The following is a 21,968-nucleotide window of genomic DNA, read 5'->3' as shown; positions in this document are numbered from 1 at the left end:
CTCCTTTCTCAGTTTGCATGCCAACCAGTTCCCTGGCTTATTTGCATATTCAAATGTTTTTTATTTTTTTTTAATTTAATTATGCTTAATAAACAGTTACAAATCTAATAAAGATAGTTATTATACAGTGATGTCAAGTAAGTTTTCTATTACATATATTAGGGATGGTTTTCATACAATGATATCAAATAAGTTTTATTTCAAATGAGTGTTTCCATCTTTAGATTTTGAATACAGGTTAATATCTATAAACTTTTAAGAGAGTATTTTTTTTCTTGAGTGATATCTAAAGACTTGACATTACTATTCAGAATTCTTTATGTAATGATTAAATAAGTATTTTTGTAATGTCAAATCTTTAGTAGGTTGATTACCGATAGTAATAATAACAACAAACAACGATTTTGTAACCATTATTGGAACTCTTATAAACCTTGCTGGAATAACTCCTCTTTCCCTTCCCCTTCCCTCTCTTAACTCTATTCCCTCTACTTTCCCTGATACTAATGTCTATGTCGATTGATTAATAAGTATTTTTTTTACTGCTTAATAAACTATAATCTAGATTAAATTAAGTTTGCATGGTAAACAGTTCTCTATAGCCTAAGAGTAACACCCTATAGACTATTGGTATTTCTTATACCAAACCTGAAGAACTGTAAAAAATAACTCGGGCCCTAACTATGAGTTCCACTCCCTCCCTTCCCTCGTACCTCTATTCTTGTATAAGATTTATACATTATACAGTCATAACAATTTTGCAGATTATTTTGATTTGCTCTCAGCTTGGATTTTTACATCTCGTTTTGTTTGTTTTTAGCTTGCTAGTTGTGTCTCACTGGGATCTTACTTCCCTTATGTGGTGACAGGAGATTGGGCATTTTTCTTTTCTGTGAGGTTTTATCGCAGATTATGGGAGTCTCAATGCCAGGGTCCTGCAAGAGTAGCCTTCCAGATTCCTGATTTGTAGCTTGACAGATGATATCTTGTATTTTCACTTGGAGTTCTGTGTAGTTGGTCCATTTATATTTTATTTGAGTTTTTCTCAGTGCTTCTGTTGTAGATCCCTTTTCAAGTTGCAGATCCCTTTTCAAGTTGCAAATGCTGTAACAGCCATGTTTCTAGAAAGGAAGGCAGACCTACATTTATTAAAGTTGTTCTTCAAAGTTTCTGAATTTAAGATTTGATTGTTTTGCCAAGATCTCCATGTGTAAAATTCTTTCTTGAAGTTGTTTGTTCTCCTGTTGTAACTCGGACAGTTCAGACTGCAGCGACATACTTAATTCCAGTGCTCGGTTAGCATTTTGTGCTGCTTTGCTTAATGCTGTTTTTATTTCTCTTAGTTGTTCTTTAACCGTTGGAGCAAGATTAACATTTTGTCTATTATTTTTTGTTCCATACGGGCTAATAACTTGATAAGCGTCAGATCGGCAGAGACAGGTAAGTTAAGCTTACCCCCATCCACCATTTTAGTTGCTTCACTTTCTTCCTCCGCTGCTTGCTGCAACATTGGGAAGAAGTCTTGTAGCCTTTTAGAGATGTTTGATTTAATTTTTTTCTTCCCTGCGTTTTGTTTGCACATATTCTTTTCCTTTTTTGAGTTTTAAGTTCTGTTATGATGATATATAATAAGGAATTAGGGTGGGGAGGGACGGAGCTCTCTTCCCAAGTGTCCTTCTCCCTTGGAGCCGACGCCACACCCCACCTCCTATTAAAATGTTCTTTGGTATAATTTAATTTTATTTCAATTTCTCTTGACATTAACATCGATAATTGTTGTTGTAAGATCTTAATAAGTTGCAAAATGTTTGTATTTCCAGGAGCTCCCTTTAATTTTTCCTCTTTGCTCTTTATCTCCTCCAGGATAAGTTGCTTTTTCTCGATTCTTTTTCTTCAGTTAAGCATTATGTTGGATTAAATAACCTCTAATAAATACCTTACTTGCATCCCAGGCCACTCTCATGTCTGTGGCTTTATTTAAATCTAATTCAAAAAATTCTTTTAGTTTACTTTTACAGTCTTTATTTTGTAACATAGCTTCATTTAATCTCCACCTAAAGGTACCCCTTTTCCCCCTATAAGTCATAGATACAGGATTATGATCTGAGAAAGCCATGGGTAAGACTCCTATTTTAGCCACCCTAGTGGCGATATGACAAAATCATATCTATTCTTGAAAAGGTCTTTCTGAGAAAAAAGTATACTCTCTTGCATTACTCCACAAATCAATCAAACTCAAATTGTCCATTAAATCCAAAAAAGCTTTGGACAATTTACCCTGGAGCATCTTGATTTGTTTCTCAGAACACTTATCTATCTTCGGGTCAATCACTCCATTCCAGTCCCCCATCAAGCAACAATTTTCATACGATAAATCTGTTAATTATTCCCCAATATTTTGTAAAATTCAATTTTATTCTCATTTGGAGCATAGAGACCCACCATCAACATTTTAGTTCCCTATATATCTACCACCACAAAATCTTCCATGCTCATCGCTCAGTATCAATTTAGGCTTTAAATGTGGTTTGATATACAAAGCAGTTCCATTTTTCTTTTTAGTGTCTGTTGCTATAAATTCTTCACCCAATACTTTATAGGTCAAAAATTTTGCATCTTTTTTCCCAATACAGGTTTCTTGTAGACAAATCATGTCATGTTTTAGGTTCTTCAAGTAGTGAAATATTTTTTCTTTTTTGGACTGAGTTTGCCCCATTAATGTTCCATGTTAAACTTTTGTAATCCATATTGCCATCAATATGGATGGATAAAGATACAGAACAATATAAAGGTACAGAACAATATAAAGGTACAGAACAATACAAAGACAGGATGTGTCTTCTGGATTCCTCCACTTGTAAACCATAATGGAGACTCTGTATGAGCGATTTTGAGCGTTAATATGTTTTAACCCATTAAAAGATAGCATTGGATTTTCTTTCTTGTGACTACTGTGAGGAAGGTTTGTGAAATGGGACTGACTTCTTGCTGACTACCCCGTAGTGGTTTGTTGGTTTAGTAAGTTCATCACGACACGTTTTATGGTTTGCTATTGCTTTCCATGATTCTCTCTCTTTCTGACTTGCTAATGTAGTGCTACCTCAAAACTAAATAGGGCCTTTTAGAAAGATTCCTGTGTTCATCTCCCGGTCCAGAGCCACAAAAAGCAAGCCTTTAGGTTAGTTTTAAAACAAACTCTTATTTTCATTTTTGGCTAGGTGCTTGGAGGGGGGGGGTCTGTTTAATAAGGCTACTTTCTAGCAGTTAGTGTAGGATCCAGGGGGCAGAAAAATGAGTGAGAGGAGACCAGAGAGGGGCCCTGGGGGAAAAGTGAGGGATAAGAATAGGGTGGAGGGGAGGGGAGCAGCTGTGGCTCACCCCCCCCCACACACACACCTGAGCGGAGCCATCCCCAGCGCAGCTGCTGTTCACCAGCCTGGCTTCTGGTGACAGCAAGAGGATTCACAAGACCGTCTTTGCTGAGGCAGCTGCTGGAGCATCACCCCCACCACAGGTGCCTGAAGCAGGAGCTGGCACTCTGCAGGGGCCTGCTGCTGAGGCTCACTCTCCTCCAGCTGTTGAGACCCAGCAGCATGAGGAAGAGCAGCATAACAAGTCTTTGGGGGTGAGCTTGGGGGACATGAGTTTTCCATCCCTCGGGCTCACCCCAGGGACAGAGAGGATATTGGAAGAACTGGTGGGGGGGACCCACCATTGGTGAGACTTCCCCAGCAGGCCTTTCACACTAACACAGGAGGAGAGAATTCTGGAGGAAGAGATTGCAGAGGCCACATCCCCACCCTTTCATCCTCAGCCATCTTCCTCTGCCTAGCATAGAGACAGTGTGTCTGGCCCGAGCACCCCACTGGAGGCATCTCCTGGGGTGCCTGCATGCACCGCCACAGGGCGGCGTGGACATTCCTTTTCCTCCAACGTCTAGGAGCACTTCCAGAAGACAGAGGACCCCCTCATATTGCACAGTGCCAGCACCATAGGGTCCGGGTCAGTTGAGGGAGGGATGTCAATCACATCTCCATGATTAGCTTCAGGAAGCACATGAAAAAGCATCATCAGACGGTGCTTCTTCGGGAGGAGAGTGAGACGGGCACCACACAGTTGCCAGCAAGCCAGCAGAAGGCAGGCTCCTCTGACGCTCTCTCTCCCAAGTTTCCTGTAGAGTGATTCTCTGGTGTGAAGTTGTATATATCTTGCCAATGGTTCTCTTACTTGCAAATTTTAGAAAGATTTAAAGTAGATAAAAGGCATTATGATTTTGAGCAATCCAAGACTGAATCTGAGATAGAACTGTTTACAAATGATAAACACGTTATTGCCAAAAGGTATACATTTTTGTTGAAATCTAAGACAGAGTAAGAGCAAGTGAAAGAATCTACGATTAAACGGGCTAAAATTTTTGGATCTGACATATTATAATGAAACAATGGGAAAACATGGTCAAAAGGGTTAAAACTGACATTAAGCTCTAGTCTTAAAGAGAAGATGATGTATCCATGATGTATCATTGGTGTATGACTCCTGAGAAACTAGCCAGAATGAACAAAGGTATTTTGAGTCTATGGTGGAAATGTAACAACATGAAGGAACATTTTACCATATGTGTCAGACATGTAAGAAAGCAAAAAGATTTTGGATACAAATACAACTATTATTCCAGAAGATTTTAAAGACTAATATACAATTGAAACCAGAGTTTTTTTCTTTTGGGATTGATGGACACTCAGCTGGAAAGAAGTCATGGAAATTGGTTTTTATATATGACAACAGCAGCAAGATTATTATACGCGCAAAACTGGAAGAGTCCAACATTGCCAACAACAAAGAATGGTCAGTGAAGGTGCTGGAACTTGCAAAGATGACAAAACTTACTTCATTAATTAGAGAAAAGACAATTACGTTTGTTTATTGTTGACTGGAAATCTCTTTTATACTTTTTGCATGAAATAGATAATAATGATTTGATGATCTGTTGGTTTGCAGAATAAGGAACTTGGATATTAGAAAAAAGAGCTTTTCTTTGAAACATAGAGTAACAAAAAACTGATAATATTTATATTTGTTGCAGAGAAAATCAGGTCTTCTTTTAGCTGATATAGGTTTTTTGTCTGTTTTGTTATATTTTCGTTAGTTGTCACTTTGTTTTGTTATTTTCTGTGTAGCTCTTTTTTTTGTTGTCATTTCCTTTATAAATTTTTTTTAAAAAGGTCATTACTGGTGCTGAGCAACTCCATGCCTGACTGGAGACCGAGGAAGGGGAGAGTGTTACATATGGACACTATGAGTAACCACCTGACCACCTCAGACTCCAGACCCGTAGATGTTCACTCTGAACATGTAATTCCTTCATTTGTATCTTGTGTTTCTCCCCAACAGGGGCTCAAAGCACTCACATTGTTTTCTTCTCACCCATTTTAGCCCCACAACAACTCTGAGGTAGATTAGGCTGAGACTGTGCGACTGGCCCACAGTGGCCCACAGTTATCCAGTGCGCTTCCATCATAGAGCAGGGATCCAAACCTGGGCCTCCAGACAGACAGAGTTTTTGGCCCTAAACTGCATTCCAGGACACAGTAAACAACTCTGACTGATGAGAAAAGGGAAGGCAGGCGCTTAGAGTGTGCCACCAATTTTCATTCAGACTGGCTGTATCCCAAGTAATCAAGGCCAACTGAAAATAGAATACCACTGTAATTTTTCATGAACGGATCCTTGCAACCATGGAGTAGTCTAGTTAATAATGCCTCTAAGCTAGACTATCCCACAGTTGCTAGGAGACAGCTTGCCCAGTGTTCAAGGTGATCAAATAAGCAATTGCCTGAGTGTGACCATGAAGTGTGCCTCCAAGTTTTCATTCTGACTGGTTGTATTCCAAGCGATCACAACTGAATGCATTTTGTGGGTTTGAGTATGTCCTTCCATTTTCAGATTTAAAATTCACATCTGCTATCAACCAACTCTTTAGACAGGGTCAACTGAAAATAAAAGTATCTTGATTTTTCATGATCCATATTTCATATTTGAAGCGTGTTATTTCAGCGGTGTCTGCCACTTTCACAAACGCCATGAGCTAATTTACTACAAGAGTTCAGCTGTACTAGATCAAGGTGTCACCTGGTCCAGCATCTGTGCTCAGGCAGTGGCCAGGTGCCCCCAAGAGAACTCCCCACCAGGGAAACAGGGCGCCATGGCCTCTCAGCAACTGGAATTCAGTGGGATATTTACCTCTGTACATGGAGGCACCCTTTATTAACAAACACGGCTAACAACTGTTGTGACGTCTTACAGCCATCTAAGCTACTTTGTGGAAGTGAATTCCATCAAGTACTGCATCCACTGAATGCAATATTTTGTTCCAAGATTACAGCCCATCAAGTTCATTGGGTGCCAAACAATAGTATTTTGGACAAAGGTGAACATAGTTCTCTATTCATTTTCTTCACACTATACATAATCTTATACATTACCTCTTTAATTTCCTTTATTACAATATTTACAAACTTTCCTTAGTTGAACAGAACTATATACTCTGTTCCAATTGTGGCCAAATCACAGATTTATATATCAACGGATGCTAGCAATTTTTTTTTAAAAAAAATACCTTTCCCCAGTGACTTCTACCACAGAACTTCCTTTATTGTGTCAATTCCCCATTGAGTTGGTTTTTAAATCAAGCTATCCGCCATGATCCCAAGATCTCTTTCCTGGCTAGTCACTGTCAGTTCAGAACCTATCAGGGTATTCTTTGCCCAAATGTGTGTTCCTTTACCCTAAAACTTTTTCCCCATTCTGTTTCCTACTCATTCTGATTGAAAAGCTTTACACATTCTGCTAGGGCTTTTGACATCCCAAATAATTTGGAACCATCTGCAAGCTTGGTCACTATTACCCACTCCTAACTCCACATCATTTATTAACACATTAAACAGCACTAGTCTCAATGTAGACCACACTGTTTACTTCCCTCAAGAGAAGATAGTTACACTGTCTAAGGCTTTCACGGCCGGAGAAGATAGTTATGTCTTTACTTCTCTCTATTGAGAGAGCTATTTGAACAGAAATGAGGCTGCCTTGTACTGACTTAGCTCCTTGGTCTATCAAGGTCAGTACTGTCTACTCAGACTGGGAGCAGTTCTCCTGGGTCTCCAGTTGAGGCCCTTCCACCTTATCCTTTTAACTGGAGGTGCCAGGAATTGCACCTGGGACCTTCTGCAGGCAAAGTAGAGGCTCTTCCACTGTTTAATCTCAACTTCTGCTTCTTGTTATTTAACCAGTTACCAATCTCATGACTGCTATGTCTATTCAGCAGTCTTTGGTACAGAACTAATCAAAAGCAAAGCTTTTCATATATGGTAAGGTTGGATCCCACCAAAAATTTTGCTGTGCGCAAGCCGAGAGGGGGCAGTGTTGCTAACTCCCAAATATGACCTCATCCCCCCTACAATTCCTGGGGCCCTCTGCCCCCCAGGAGCAACATTCTGAGGGACATTTAGAGCTCGAGGTGGGAGGAGTTGTGCTTCTGCAGAGAGAAATCCTTCCATCCACAGAAATTTTAGATGGGATCAAAGTCAATGTCTCATGAATCAATTTTTAAAAATTAACACTCAAAATAATTCCAGAAAGTTGGCAAAGCAAGATTCCTACTCACCAGAGTCATGTTGATTCTTCTTCATTAAACCATGTTATTTTAATTTTTAATTACTTATGGTTGTATGAAAAGAACAAAAACTACAAATTGCACTCTAACTTTCCAAGATGAAATGGACAATATTTTCAAAACCCAGAAGCCAACATCCTACCTCCTATTCCCACTATTTTATTGTATTTTAGTTACTCGTGAACTGTCTCTGAAGATCCTTAAACATTATCTTTTAATTTCTCCTCAGAGACTGACGGGAGGAGGAAATCAGGTCCTGTACTATAGGACAAATACTTCATTAACAGATTACAACGCTTTCCAGAAAGAGTTTTGATTAAAGAATGCAGGGTGTTGTATGGGATGACTTAACCACTGCAGTTTCAAAGTGTTTTTTAAAACATCAGAAGTACAGCTATAAAATGTTTCTCTGTTTTTGATTATGGGTTACTGCTTGAGAATACACTGCTACAGTTACAAAGAGTGACTACTAGCTGGCCATGCAAAACCCATAAGCATAAGCAAGCTAAGTGAATGGCAGCAGAGCAAATCCAAAGAATGTGGGAACAATTTCAGCTTTTTGAGAATCTCAGTTCATTAAAGAACAAAACTGAACATATTTCTAGGCTTTCTGGCTACAAAAACTATTCCAGTGCCAAGCGTATGAGCTTTGCTTGCTGAAATCACGACAGGTTCCTGGATTAGATTTCTATGGACATCAGTAAGATTTCAGTATCATGACCCTCACTTTGGCTATCAAATGCACAAGTTATGTAAAGGATATAAACTCATCTCTCTTCTATGTGACTTTCAGCAGTAAGCAAGCCACCCATCACTGTTCCGTTGCAGCCACAGATTCACCTGATGGGACTGGCATATAATAATTCAAATAATGAACTGGTAGGAAAATGGCTGATCAGTCTGGGTTGCTGATTCTTCCACAAGCAGCCACTTAAACCATTTGCTCAAGCTCTTCTCCCTCCTCCTGCCAACTATGGATCGTGGTACTAGCTGTGACAGAGGACAGGGTTAATTTTCCGCCTCACCTCAAAGAGCAAAGTTAGCAGCAAGATGCGTGTCGCCAGGTTGGAGGCCTGAGGTAAGGTGGCCATCTGGCTGATCCACTCCGATACAGTCTTGGTGTCACTGGTGGTCAGGGGCAAAGCTGCTTTGATCAGCACATCAGCAGCTTCCCAAACCTGCCAAAGAAAGGGCATGCGATCAGTAGAGCAGAGCACAATATACTGTAATTACGCATGTGTATTCTCATGAACTTCAATGTAGTTGTTAGCAAGTTGTGTAATATCTTTTGACGACCAATTAAAAGTAGATGGACAAAGGTAGATTAAAAGATTCTTTAATTGCTAGAACAGACCACTAAAAATCTGCTCAATTTAACTTTTTGACAACTTGAAAAATTTATAGCCATGGACCTGCATCTTAACATCACACTTGGCTTTCATAAAATGTAACGATTTAAAATCTAAAGGATCAGCTAAATCTAAGGCCGATCATATTTTTACGTTATTGTCACATATAAAAGATTTTAGAGATGTCTTTAAAATAGCACATGTTAATTAGTATAAAAGATGTCACCCAGATAAAAAGATAAGGTTTTGACAAAGGAAATCTCATGAAAAAGATTTAAGTGAGGAATGTGTGTGCTTATTGAAAATCCAATGCATTTTATAGTAAACTTAAATTTAACCAGATTTTAAACAATTCTCAGCTTTAATTGAGAAATGTTAAGAGATTTACTTATTGTATGCATATGTTAATCAATTATTGTCTCATTTTAATAAGCCTTTATATTTTAACATCTTTTATTAAAAATATTAAATATTATTCAAATATAATAAAGAATAAAGATTAAACTCTAAAAAAGAAGTCTTTTAATGACTTTAATAATGCACTAAGCAATAAGTTCTTTTTTAAAAAATCTGTCTTTAAACCTTATCTGAAGTTCTTTGAGCTGTTCAGGAATTGGGATATAAACCTCAAAACTGGAAAGTTTAGAAATTTTCATAAAGAACAGAAATCAGTCCATTACAAGAACAGATGCCAGAAATCATTCCTGTTCCAATCAATGCTTTAGATCCATTACAAGATCTCCAGGAGACGACAGCATCAAAGAATACCTAGCAAAACTGCTGAGAAGCCTGGTACAGACCCAGCACAGAAAGAAGCTAACTTCCGAGATGCCGTGCACAGCAAGAAGAGCTGCGCTTGATTGCTCTGAACCCTCATCTCATTCTTGCTTGCGCTTCATTAATGCAAAAATCTTCCCAGTTGTACAGTGACTCTGCTAAATGCTGTGGACTGTCTATCATCCTATGGCCATTTCAAACATGGACTTCTATAGTAGAAAGACTTGTGCAATAGCTTGTTTGCCTGACAGATGTACAACATGTCTATTTCATCACCTTTATGAAATTTATTGCAGCTTCCCATTGTCTCATACGCAATTACGTACTTGCCTTTTCCTCTGACAGATGGGGTACGAGCTTATGCTGACCAGCCCTTGAGGGCTGCCATCCAGACCACACACAGCCCCCGTCACCTGCGTTCAGTTCCCAGGTTCTCAAAATCCTCATTCCGAAGCCAATCTAAGTTCGTAGCCTGCTTCCCCATCACCCACCCCAGCAAGCAAGCAGCTTTTCACATCAAACAGCTAGACTAATCTTTTCTGCTTCAGAGTACCTAGGATGTATCACAACACTAAAAGCAAAGGGCACAATGCTGTTCTTGGAGGAAGGCTAGCACCAGAACTGACTGCTGTCTGGACTCTTCTACTGAAAGAACAGATGGCCTTGGCAGGAAACCTGACCTGATTCACCACTTGCTTGAGAATCATATCTCTGTAGTCAGCCCCATTGCGTTTGATGGCTGTCATGATGAGATCGCAGACACGGTACACTGTATCTGGCAACTCGTCCAGCAGGTGGAAGCAGCCCGGAAGCATAGTGTCCGTAAAGCTGTGAAGCTCCTCTTGCTCCAGGGGTTCAGCATCCTGGAACTTCTCCAGACACTTGGCTTCTTCCTCCTCCTGCTTCTCCCGGGCCTTGCGTTCCTCTTCCTCCTTCCGGCAAGCAGCTTCCTAGAGGGAAGAAGCAGCTTGTCAGACACAGTTTTCTCACAAGCCTCTAGCAAAGACAACTTTTCACAGTGACCTTATTCTTAAGTCAGCTTCTTTGCCATTTGCAGCTCTACTCATTATACTGAGGCTTGTTGTTAAAAACTTATCCCCACTCTAATCTCAGGCCACAGCCCTGCAGGCTTCCTGCCACGAGCGTCAGCACTGATCACTCAGACACTCAAGTGCTGGAGGCTGACGGGTTACCTCTGGGGATTCTGCTCTCTGATCCATGGGGATGTCCTGTCCCAGGGACATAGCGATCGCCCTCATCATCTGATCTTCTTCAGACATGCTCAGATCCTGCAACCCAGAAACAACACTCTGAGGACCCTCACTCTGGCTGAAGGGGAGCGGGACAGTTTGGCGGAGCCTGAACCAAGCAGGACCAGGGCAAGTCTCCTACGCGGATACACACGTCAGAAAAACCCTCAACTCTAGGTGCACCACAATAAGGAACTTTTCCTCCCAGAGAACAGCTCCCCCAGATACGGGGGAATTATTCATTCTTACTCGTAAGTAAGGTTAGCCTTACCCTCACAACCCCACCCATGAGTGGTGGAGGATGGGTCAGCAGGTATTCTGTGGCTTGCTCCATAGTGCTGGTGTTCAGCAGAGCCTCCATAGCATGCTCCCGAGTAAAGCCCATATCCATCAACTGAAAAAGGAAAGGCAGACACAAGGGAAAGGTTAGCAATGCAAGATGAAGGTCCTGATGTCCCGGCTTAAGGTCTGGCCCCATCCTCTTGGGACCGCAGTGCTCCTTCTGTGGAGCACTGAAAACAGTGAAGTCGACTCCTACCTGCTGCAGCTGCTGTTGGTTCACCTGAGGCTCCCTTCGAGCCCCACCCTCCTCCTGCCCAGCCTCCTCCTCACTGCGAGCGCCCTCTTTCTCCTTGCCAAGGCGTTCACGAATGACTGGCTCCCCACGCAAGATGTGGCAAAGGATGGCCAACATGGACTCTGCCATACGGCCTCCATAGACCTTCAGGGGCTTGCGGTTCCACAAGTTTTTGATGCATGTGAAGGCCGCCTACAACACAGAAGGTGAGTTGGAAGACATGCCCTGCGTAGCTCAATTCTTTTGGCAGATAAGCAAAGAGGGTGCATCATTTAGATGCACAGGCTAAAAGGCATACAGAGGTTCTCAAAATGCTACATTCTGCTTAGAATAACTGTTTAGACTGCATAAACAAAGCCCTACTTACAAGCTTACAATACCAATGATGAACTATTTATGCAGTACGCTAAGAAAGTGTTCAAAGTGTTTCATATACAAGCTTGTTGTAAGAACTACAAAGAATTTAATGCAAGTCGTTGCAGCGTCACCAGATTCTTTTCTGAAACAATCATCCTGATGCAAACACACAACACCACGAGTTCCCCTTTCACGTTGTGCCCTGCGTGGGTGAAAAGAGGACGCGCCCTAGCCGCTCACCTTCTGGGTCACCACAAGGAAACGCAGCGCACTGAACTGCAGGTAGTTCTGCCCACCTGGCAGCTTAGCAGGCAACGAGTGGGGCGATTCCAGCACGGTGGTAGGATTCACCATCTTCTCCACCAACATAAGCCAAGCGTCCAGAAATTCTCCTGTGCCATCAGGCAAGTCTGGGTGCTCTAGCCCTTCAGCGACGGGAACTCTGCCACCCATGGACAGGGCCCAGTTGAAAGTCCTACAGGAAAAAGGCTCAAGCATTATGCAAGCAGAGGTCCAAGCCCCTAAGTACTTTGTCACTGATGCTGGCTCTGAACCTTTTGCTACAGAAAAGATACCAATGGCATGCCTGCACTTCGGGTTAACTTACTGATCTCACCACTGACATCAAAAAAGGGCCTCTCTTTCCCCATAACTCTAGTTCCAACCATGTGACTTAAGTAGCTGTTAGCAAACAATAATGAAAAAAGGGATTGCTCTGACTATCCGACAGAACCAACAGGCCTCAGCTCTCTATCCTATTTCTTCCTGTTTTGAAGCCAAACTCTTTTTTTTCAGGCTCTAAGATTAAAGACTTACTCAAAGATAAATACTTACTCAAAGAGTGCATTGTGGCCCCCAGAGCATAAGAATTTCTGCAGCATAAGGTGGTAGGGATACTTCCTCTCATCAAACAGCATTGGGGATGTGAAGCCCACAGAGCAGATAAAAAAAGTCAGACTAAAAGAAAACAGAGTTAATGAATCCTTCCAGTCCCGTCACCCAAATGATCCTGCAGAATCAAAAAACGTTCTTTGATTCCCCAAACCCTGGGACTTACCGGAAACGGGGCGTGGGGGTGTAAGGTGGGGGCTGCCAAGAAAGCCCCTTTGTAAGCAGCTTGGTCAGCGCAGAGGCTGTTGAGCGAGCAGCAGGGGTGGGAGCAGTAGTGGTGCTAGCGGCATGGTGGCTCCGACGTTGCCGTACGGGAGAACCCACACACAGCTTAACCAGCAGCCCAAATAGTTCAGCCAAGGCACGGCCTAATCTAGAGGAGGCTGAGATGCACAAAAGCAGAATGAGAACCTGTCTCTACCCTACTTGTGGAAACGACCTGGCAACTAGCAAGTCTCTCCTCATAATTCTGTAAAAGGTATGCCAAGACCTGGAAGCATTATAGCTTCCTGCAAGATAAGGGTTATATTCTGGTGCCTTCTCACGGTGTATCAGAATGAAGAAGGATACTAAATGGCAGAGGAGGAGTCCCATCCACAAAGCAAGAACAGGACTGCAGCCTTTAACCCGCAACTCCCCCTTACTCGCACAGCAGCTCCTGGGCTCATTCATTCACCTGACAGAAGGGGCTTGATCTGCTTGATCCTGGCTGCCATGGCTGGGGTGATCTTCGACTTCCCCTTGGGATCAGAAGAACTGGGCTCGTCTGTCTCCATAGGTGCCAGAGTGTCACCATCTAGGCCAATTCCTTCAAGCAGCCCTTGAGCAGAGGCCTCCACAGTCCCAGCAGCTACTGCTTCTGGTTCACCATCTACAGGAAGAGGCGGTATTCATTTGGATTCAGCCACATTCGAGGGCAAGGATACAGGTTTGCTAACCTGCTGGCTAACAATCCTCCTTATGAGGAAACCGGAGCTCACAAAACCAAGCATGAAATAGGAAGGTCTGGAGCAATGCAGAAGTTCATTTCAGTCCCACTTATAAACTAGGCCAGTGATAATTTCCCATTTGAAAAAAGGCAGTGCCATCGGAATTCAACACCAAAGTGTCGATTCCAGCTCAGCCGCTAAAGTTTTGAGAAGTCAGGTTTGTCTCACAGGCACAACAGGCACAGCATGTTGCAATGCTTGTTTGCCACCCTCCCAGCGAAGGCTCTGAGACTGGAAAGTCATGAATCAAAACTGAATCAAATAGCCATGACAGCCAATTGGAGTTTATCCTGGTTGGTGCAGAGGGAATGAATCCCGAGTGAAGACCAAGAGACAAATTTTTTTCTACTTAGTTTTATATGATTAAATTGTAGATGGCTTTCTAGCAATACACACTATAGAAGACAAGGTCCGTAGGTCTAGGAGCTGTGCAAGAGATCCGTCTCAAGGGACTTTGCCATCCTAACTAGCTGCTAGCTTCAGAGGCGAGGATCCTAATGGGAGATTATTCCGGAGAGTCAAAGGATCATTAAGAGAAGGTTCAAAGGCAACAACCACTTCAGAATCAGAGTGATCCAATGGAACTGAAAGTCCAGAAAGGACAACCTCCAATGACACTGATGGATGCGGAACGGAAGGGTTTCTTGCAGCAGTAGGCTGTGGGGTGACCAGCGATGGGTCTGCTCAGGTAGACCTCTGCCTTTTATACAGACCATCATTGCACCTGTATGGCAGCCTCCATCGTAAGGGCCTTCCATCCACGGCCCAAAGAGAGGACAAGACCATGTATATCTTGAAGCTGGAGAGCTATACCTTGAATCGGAGTGGCGCCCATGACCCCTACCTAGCAGAGCTCTATAGAAGCTTCCTATCTCTACGGTGGCAGAGAGAGATCTGAAGTCAACCCCCCACCCCCACCCCAAAAGGGGGTGGGGAATCAAGGCATGTGCCGCAGAGCACTTGAAGCACTAAGAGCTCCGGAGGCATCTCCTGCAGCTGGGCCTTGCGTGCACGGTACCCACTTGGCACCGTGTGGCCAAAAGCAGGTCGACACTGGGGCCAGCAGCACCAACCTCGGCAAACCTTGCCCCACTGAGGGCACCAACTTACTTGTTCTGAAGAAGATGATTCACATGTAGAATGAGGTGGGAGTGCCTCTAGGGCCAGAGAAGTCAGGACTTTGGCTCTTTCTTATAAGAGCTGGGATATAGGCGCTGCAGTGTAGCCAAGCCTTCCACTGCCAACCATTCCCCCCTCTGCCCCCCGGGTTCACTTTTCCCTACATAATATCAAGATCTACCAAAGATGCTCAGATAACTTGATATATCCCTATTATAGTAAGGATACATTTGGAAGATGCAAAACAGCTACCTTCCTCAACCATACCTGCTTTTTTGGCTCCTGGGGTGGCATTGGGGGTTGCCTTCTCTTCCTTTGGTACCAGTTTTTGCATATCAGCCTGGCCAAATTCACAGCCTGAAGGCAAACTGCAAAGGCAGACAGTCATATTTAGATATGGGACACCGAGCTGAGCACACACTCACTCCTATCCAGACCAAAAGTAGGATTAAGCTAACTGGTGCAAGGGAACCAGCCACCCTCCACAGCACGGGTCCTGGACATCCTCCCGCTCAATGATGAAGAAGCGACAGCTTGTCAACTAGACCAGGCCCTCCCCACATTCCATATGATCTCCTACTACTACCTTCCATGTAGCCAAGTATGGTCGTACATGCCTTTCTGGAGAAACCAGCCAGAAGCGGCGTGCTCCAGAGCTGCCAGATTATGCCACCTGTTGGGCAAGAGCTCACTTCAATGGCCAACAACTTATCCCAAGCAAGGAGCTCCAAGGATGAATGATGGACAGTGAGGAAAGCTCTCATTATTTTCAACTGGGCCTGATGAGTAAAAACGGACACTTGTTCTATCCCGTATGTTTACATAAATTCTCAGCCTCTTGAACAAGGGGACTGGAGGGGAAATTCCATACCTGAACGGGCCTACAGAAAAATGTAAAATCCTTGGCCCTCTATTCCCCGCACTATTACGAAGCAGACACTGTGAATCGACGTAGCTGCTGTTGGGCTCACACTCCGTGAGGGAAGTAAACCCCTCCGTAGACTGCATCCCTCCCTCAGAGCTGAAGTTCTCAGCCGCCAAGTATCCCAGTACCTGTTTGGAGTGCAGAGTGACAGCAGCACAGTGCTTTCCCATACGAGAGAACAGTAGAGCTGGCTCAGCTTGCTCAGAACGCTCAGTCCCAACTGGGAGCCCCACTGGTTGACCGAAATGGCTCTGATCTCACTCTGTCGGGAGAGAGACGACACGGGCTGAGCCAGGCTCTGCTGGCAAGGGGGCAGCAGCCAGCTCGCGCACAGGGAAGGAAGGGGAGCCGCTCTTACCTGTCCCACCCGGCAGGTGTGAACAAACATCATGATGTACGCATGGGCAGCAGTGAGGGCGTGGAGCAAGGGCGTGGCCTGGGCGGAAAGGGTGGCATCAGCCACGTTGCCTGCACACGCCAACTCTCGCAGCAGGACTGAGCCGCCCGGGGCCTCGATAGGCCGGTGCAGAGGCTCCAAGGAAGAGAGGATGGAGTCCAGCTGGAGGAGACCTTCCTGGAGGACCTTGGGCTCATGGGAGAGCGTCTAGGGCAGAGGAGAGAGGGCGCCTTCCGTTAAACTCAGCCCAGTCAGCGGAGAGGTCTCTGCCTCAGAACCACCCTGCCAAAGGATTCTCAAAAGCTAGCTGTGGTGCTCTCAGGCAATAGCTTCAAATCTTCCGAAAAGTCAGTCAAAAGACTAAGCACGGCACCTTCCAATGATAAGGATTAGCAGTATATATGAAAGCTACTCCCCCACTAACCAAGCTGGTAGCTCTGCACAGCTAGCTCATGATACTGACCTAGAGAAAGCTTTTATACTCACTCCAAACTTAACCTTCTAAGATATGAAGGGCAACATTTAAAAGCTGCACTCGACTCAGGACAGTTCACGCGTAGTTGTCAAAGTTAAGAGATCACTGCATAGTTAACACAGCTGCCTACTTCAGCAAGTTCTAATGTTGTGCCCGCTGCTTCTTACTCAAACTGGATTATGAGATTAACAGCTCGATCCTGAAGGGGGGGCAGAAAGCACTCAGGGGGTGGACTAAGGGCTACACTGGCGTAACCTGGATTTGTACGGGCATAAGCCCCCTTACGACAGCACCTGGCCATGGCGCCACAGCCCCCTCTCCCCGCCACAGCTAGGCATGGGCATAAGTGCGGCATAAATTCCTGCACTGGCTCTCAGGGAGGCAGGGCGGGAGGCGAGGCACAACTTAGTTGGCTCCCTAAACTGTTTTGGGCCCGGGAATGCCTCTCACAGCAGCGGAAAGTTATGCCATGAAAAACAGTGGTGTGGCCCATAGGCACCCACTGAACACGAAAAACTTGGCTCGTTCCCCCATGCCCAAGTGGCTCAGCGGAGCAAAAGATACCGACTAGCATTGGGATCAATCCACTCACACCTCCTGCAGTGGCCAAGCCCCCTCCTCGGCAGGCAATCATTCCCCCGCATACCTTACATAACCTCTGGCTGGGGGAGCCATGAACTCAGGTAAGTGGGGTGGTGGAGGCCCTGCCCGAGAGCTCCATGCTATGGAGACTTGGAACGAGATGCAGGAGAGGGTTCACATGGTGGCTGGGAGAACTTTGTGAAATTCAGGGGAAACTTTGCACCCACGCATGGGAGAAGAGCTGCCACCCAAGTTCCCTTGCAGGCTACTCAGTCTCCAGCGTCCTGGCTCAGGGAGGGACGAAGGCGCATTGAGAGGAAAGAAGGCGCTTGAGAGGTGGCTCTACTGGCTTGCTCGTTCAAACTGGCCTCCCGCCTCCCCTCACCCGCACCCCACAAATGCTGGCCTCTGCAGCTGAAGCTCACCAGGGGGGCCTGGCCCTGTGTGTGAGCCAGTGCGTCCCATGGAGGCAGTTGTCCAGGGAACCACTCTCAACACAGCTCTATATCAAGGGGGAGCCTCCAACAGCCCATACCGGGGCTCTGCTCAGACTTCCCCAGCCAGTCTCCCCCCACATGCAGAGGGTGGAACGTGGCTGTAGGTTGGGGTGGCCAGGTGCCTGCTCTTGTTAACGCCCCTGCGATGGCGAGAGCACGACCCCTGGGCTGCCTGCCTCACAGGGTCAGAGGTTCAAGCAGCCACGCGGCAGTGGAACATCCAAATACAGAGAAGGAGCTCTCCTGCCAGAGGCGCATCCGTCACCTGGTTGCCAGCAGTGCTGGTGGGGATGGAGCCACTGTGGCCCCTGGCCATGGACACTATCCCAGGATGTGGCAGACCTGGCTGTGGCTTGTACGGGGCCAGGCCCCTCACCACACATGTCTCTGCTTCCCCTTCAGACAGGTTGGAACTCATCAGGGAGAACCAGGAGCACGGTTGTTCCAGCCCCCAGTAATCCTTCCTGACTGCCATTCGAACTAGGTCCAGAAGCAGTTCCCCAGGCAGCCTGCGAGTTGACCCTGCTCCAGAGACAGCAGCGTGCGGAATGGCACTCCCAGCCCTAACTGCCGCACTCACAGGCATAGCTCCCTGCCCAGGTGAGGGAGGTTGGCAGCACGAATCCAGACACCCCCCCCCCTCAGTTTTGACAGTTCAATAAAGTCTGTGCCAAATTCCCTCCTTGTCTGTCTGCTTGCCTGTGCATGACAGTGGGCCCCTCTCCCCTTCCTCATGGGGCTACCTTTTCACACATCCCAGCGAATGGTCTCTGGATGCGAGCCAGTAAGGATGGGGTGACCCCAACGGGGCTCCAGGCATTTACGAGCCTTTATGTGGCTCTGCTGCTGAAAGGAGTAGGGTCCAGTGGCACTTTGGGGACTCTGTCCCCACCCAGCTTACCTGTCCCTTCTCCCCCCCCTTGAATTTGTTGTGGGGAGCAGGATGGGACTTGCAGTGTTGCCTGTGCCTGTCTGGTTGCAGAGCACGAAGGACTCATCTCTGCGTTGCTGGCATCTGAGAAGCCAGACAGAAGAACGACAGCTGAGGGGAGCAGGTTTGATTCCGGGATGGGGTGTGTGTGTGAATAACAACAACAACAACAACATTTGGTTCATATACCGCCCTTCAGGATGACTTAACATCTACTCAGAGCAGTTTACAAAGTGTGTTATCACGATCTCCACAACAATCATCACCCTGTGAGGTGGGTGGGGCTGAGAGAGCTGTGACTGACCCAAGGTCACCCGGCTGTCTTCAAGCGGAGGAGTGGGGAATCAAACCCAGCTCTCCAGGCTAAAGTCCTGCTGCTCTTAACCGCTACACCAAACTGGCTCGTGAAGCGAAGTCCGAGGATCTTCGGGGCCCCTCCTCTGCGTGGCCAGACCACGCTCCCCTTTGCTGTTTGCAGAGGCAGGAATGGACTCTGGGAATCTGGGGCAGGGGAAGGGATGACGGCCCCAGAGCAGTTCCTCTGGCCCCACAGGCTGTCATGCCACTCAAGGCTGTCACCCTGGGACCAGGGCGTGGCTCTTGCAGTCCCCCTCTTGTTCTCCCTGCATCTTTGCAATGCAGTGCTGTGTTTCAGAGGAGCCACCGTGAGTGGATGGACATTTACTGCCCCCATCACATCCAACAGGTCTTCCAGCCTCTCCCATGGTTCCCACTGAGCATTCCCATCACTCGCTAAAATCTCATCCCGCCCCCCCCCCCGAAGTCGCCTCTAAGTGGCTGCCTTTCTGAGACTTGGGGAGGGGGGGGCTGAGGGTGCAACCCTTACCAGACCCTGCCACCTTTCGGGTCTCCCTTTTCAAGGAGGGAGTGACACGGCAGCACCTAGTGCCCCACAGGAGGGGCAGGGCTGGGAGGCACACACTTCAAAAGGCAGATGCGCAGCCAGAATGTCACAGAGGATGTGCGTGTTTCTTGGAGTGGCAGCAGTGTGTGTGTGTGGGGGGAGTTTGCAAGGAAGTGGCGATTCAGGCACCAGCCTGGCACGTGTTGGGAGTAGGAGCTGGGTGAGCGGGCACCCTGCTCCTCTTGAGGCAGGCACCTCTGCTGGGGCACAGCAACTCAGATCACAGGGGGCTCCCCTCCCTGGTGCACCTGCTCTCCGCGGGGTGGGGGAGTAGCACTGGCAGCTGGCAATGGCAAACGTGGGCCAGTCCACGGACTGGCTGCACCTCTCCCTACCACTCACGCTGCGGTCAGCTCCAGCCTCCCTGCAATTGGTGGATCCTGCCGGCATTGCTTGGGCAGCCATGGAGCCTCCTCTCTTGGCTCCACCCCCCCAGCAGGGCGTGGCTCCTGCCATGTCCCACCAGTGGCTACCACGCCCACAGGGCTATGAGGTCCCCAGCTGTCTACTCCCTGGCTGGGGTGTGTGTGTGTGTGTTGTCGCCAGGAAGCAGGATCGTGGTTCATGTGGACAGCGAAGCCATTGGCGGGTGCTGATGGGGTTGCCATGGAAACGGCGGGGCGGTCAATGTTGGCAGCAGCTGCACAGTGCCTTACCGGGCCCGGGCGCCAGCATGGCTCTCTCGCCAAAATCCTTAGGGAGCGAATGAGCGGCCCTGTTACTACCGCGTGTAGAGCCAAGGGACTCTAAAACATCAGTGCTTAAGAATATATATGGTGGCACACTGCAGTTCCCTATACCTGAAACCCAAACCCTCATGGGGGATGGAACAGACTGAGCCTTGTCAGTGTTGTGCAAGGTTACTAATTGTTGATTAGTGCTGCCCTTGCAGAGTTGCTCAGTTTATGCAGAAAAGCCTTGGCATGGCAGTCTGTCATGCTCGCTAGCCTGGAAAGTTGTTACAACAAAATTTGGATTATGAGCTGCTAAACAATACCAGTGCAAAAAAATGCCTCGCTGCCTTTTGTTGTATACCATATGCAAAAGCTAGAGAAGACGTCTGAGGGAAGCCAGCCGAGTCTCTTGACGTGCTTAGAAAATTGGGAAAGCTTTAATATTTTTATTAGAACTTCTGTAACTGGGTGGGGGCATTTTTGGCAGGGCGGGGAGTGTTTTACTTCCTTGACTATGCTTTATAGTTGATGCAATAACTTGCTCAATTGCTGTGGAAGTTGGCGTTCAAGCCCCTCTGACGGCTGAGCACTGGAGAGGTGTCACACTGTGTGTGCAGTTGTCAGGGGAGACCACAAGGAATAACAATTGGCTCCTCTGTGGGTAGGGCAACCTCAAAGATTAAGTAGCTGTACTAGCTTTCAAGGAGCTACAGCAATGGTCTGGAGGCCACTGCTTAATTTCTAGGGGAAAGATACTGGGGGCCAAGACAGTTTTGTAGCTGCACCCTAAGTTCTGGGGCACACCCATGTATCCCTGATGTGTGAGGGCTCTACTTAGCTGTTCAGAAATCTTTTCATACATTCTGCCAGTGTTAAGCTCTGGATCTGAAAAAAAGGTTGCTGGCACTGAAGATGGGTGAGCCTTTGAACAAGTAAGCCCTAATGGAGAACTATTGTGCAACTGAGGCAATTCACAGGGTTATCAGTTTAAATACCACGTATGAGGTACCTCACATTCTCTTTCACACACACAATTGTGCCAACACGAAAAACGTCAAGAGACTTCCACGACTGTGTTCTCCACGGGATTTTGAATAGACCCTCAGTCTGGGGAACACTCATAAAATTAGTTTTGTGCGTGTTTTTAATTTTTTTTTAAAAAAATATTTTTTTGGGTGGCTTCCGAGATATGCATAGCAGGACGAGGCTGGCTCGCTTTCACGAAATGGCAGCCTTGAAGTAAACTGTCCAGGCTGGCTCTTTAGTGCTTGGGAACATGGCTTCTTCCTTGGCACGGCTTGGGCTTGCTAGCAGGCTGCCCAGTGGTGAGTGCGTGTTTTTAATGTTGTAAACTACCTTGAAATCCATGACTGAAAGAAGTATATAAATACTGCAGATTAAGTGGCATCTTCTAGGAAAGACTGCAGTCACCAATGTACAATCTCACCTCAAAAGTTCATGGATCAGGGCCAGGTACACTCTGCTAAAACAGTGAGTCAAAATTCTGCCCCAAGGTAGCTCAGCTTCTATAACCCCTAAAGTTGCATTTTGCAAAAGGTGTAAAATCATGCAAGCCAAGGT

General features: G+C 46.1%; 1 protein-coding gene across 4 annotated transcripts in view; it reads right to left on the bottom strand.

Moving 5' to 3' along the window:
* Positions 1-21,968, bottom strand: part of HUWE1 (HECT, UBA and WWE domain containing E3 ubiquitin protein ligase 1) — a 148,188-nt gene that overhangs the window by 59,371 nt on the left and 66,849 nt on the right. For all 4 annotated transcript variants that reach the window (XM_055003960.1, XM_055003962.1, XM_055003961.1 and 1 more), the window contains 12 exons: positions 16,265-16,510; positions 16,035-16,168; positions 15,249-15,349; positions 13,550-13,744; positions 13,040-13,256; positions 12,817-12,939; positions 12,223-12,457; positions 11,587-11,817; positions 11,320-11,442; positions 10,992-11,087; positions 10,479-10,748; positions 8,698-8,850 (listed from right to left, as the gene is read on the bottom strand). In XM_055003960.1, coding sequence (XP_054859935.1) covers positions 8,698-8,850; positions 10,479-10,748; positions 10,992-11,087; positions 11,320-11,442; positions 11,587-11,817; positions 12,223-12,457; positions 12,817-12,939; positions 13,040-13,256; positions 13,550-13,744; positions 15,249-15,349; positions 16,035-16,168; positions 16,265-16,510 — 2,124 coding nt within the window. The remainder of the gene's footprint in view (positions 1-8,697; positions 8,851-10,478; positions 10,749-10,991; positions 11,088-11,319; positions 11,443-11,586; positions 11,818-12,222; positions 12,458-12,816; positions 12,940-13,039; positions 13,257-13,549; positions 13,745-15,248; positions 15,350-16,034; positions 16,169-16,264; positions 16,511-21,968) is intronic.

The sequence above is a fragment of the Eublepharis macularius genome, chromosome 19 (genome assembly GCF_028583425.1).
Source record: "Eublepharis macularius isolate TG4126 chromosome 19, MPM_Emac_v1.0, whole genome shotgun sequence".
NCBI lineage: Eukaryota > Metazoa > Chordata > Lepidosauria > Squamata > Eublepharidae > Eublepharis > Eublepharis macularius.
Note: the sequence above shows the minus strand (reverse complement) of the source record. Positions and strands in the feature narration are given on the sequence as shown.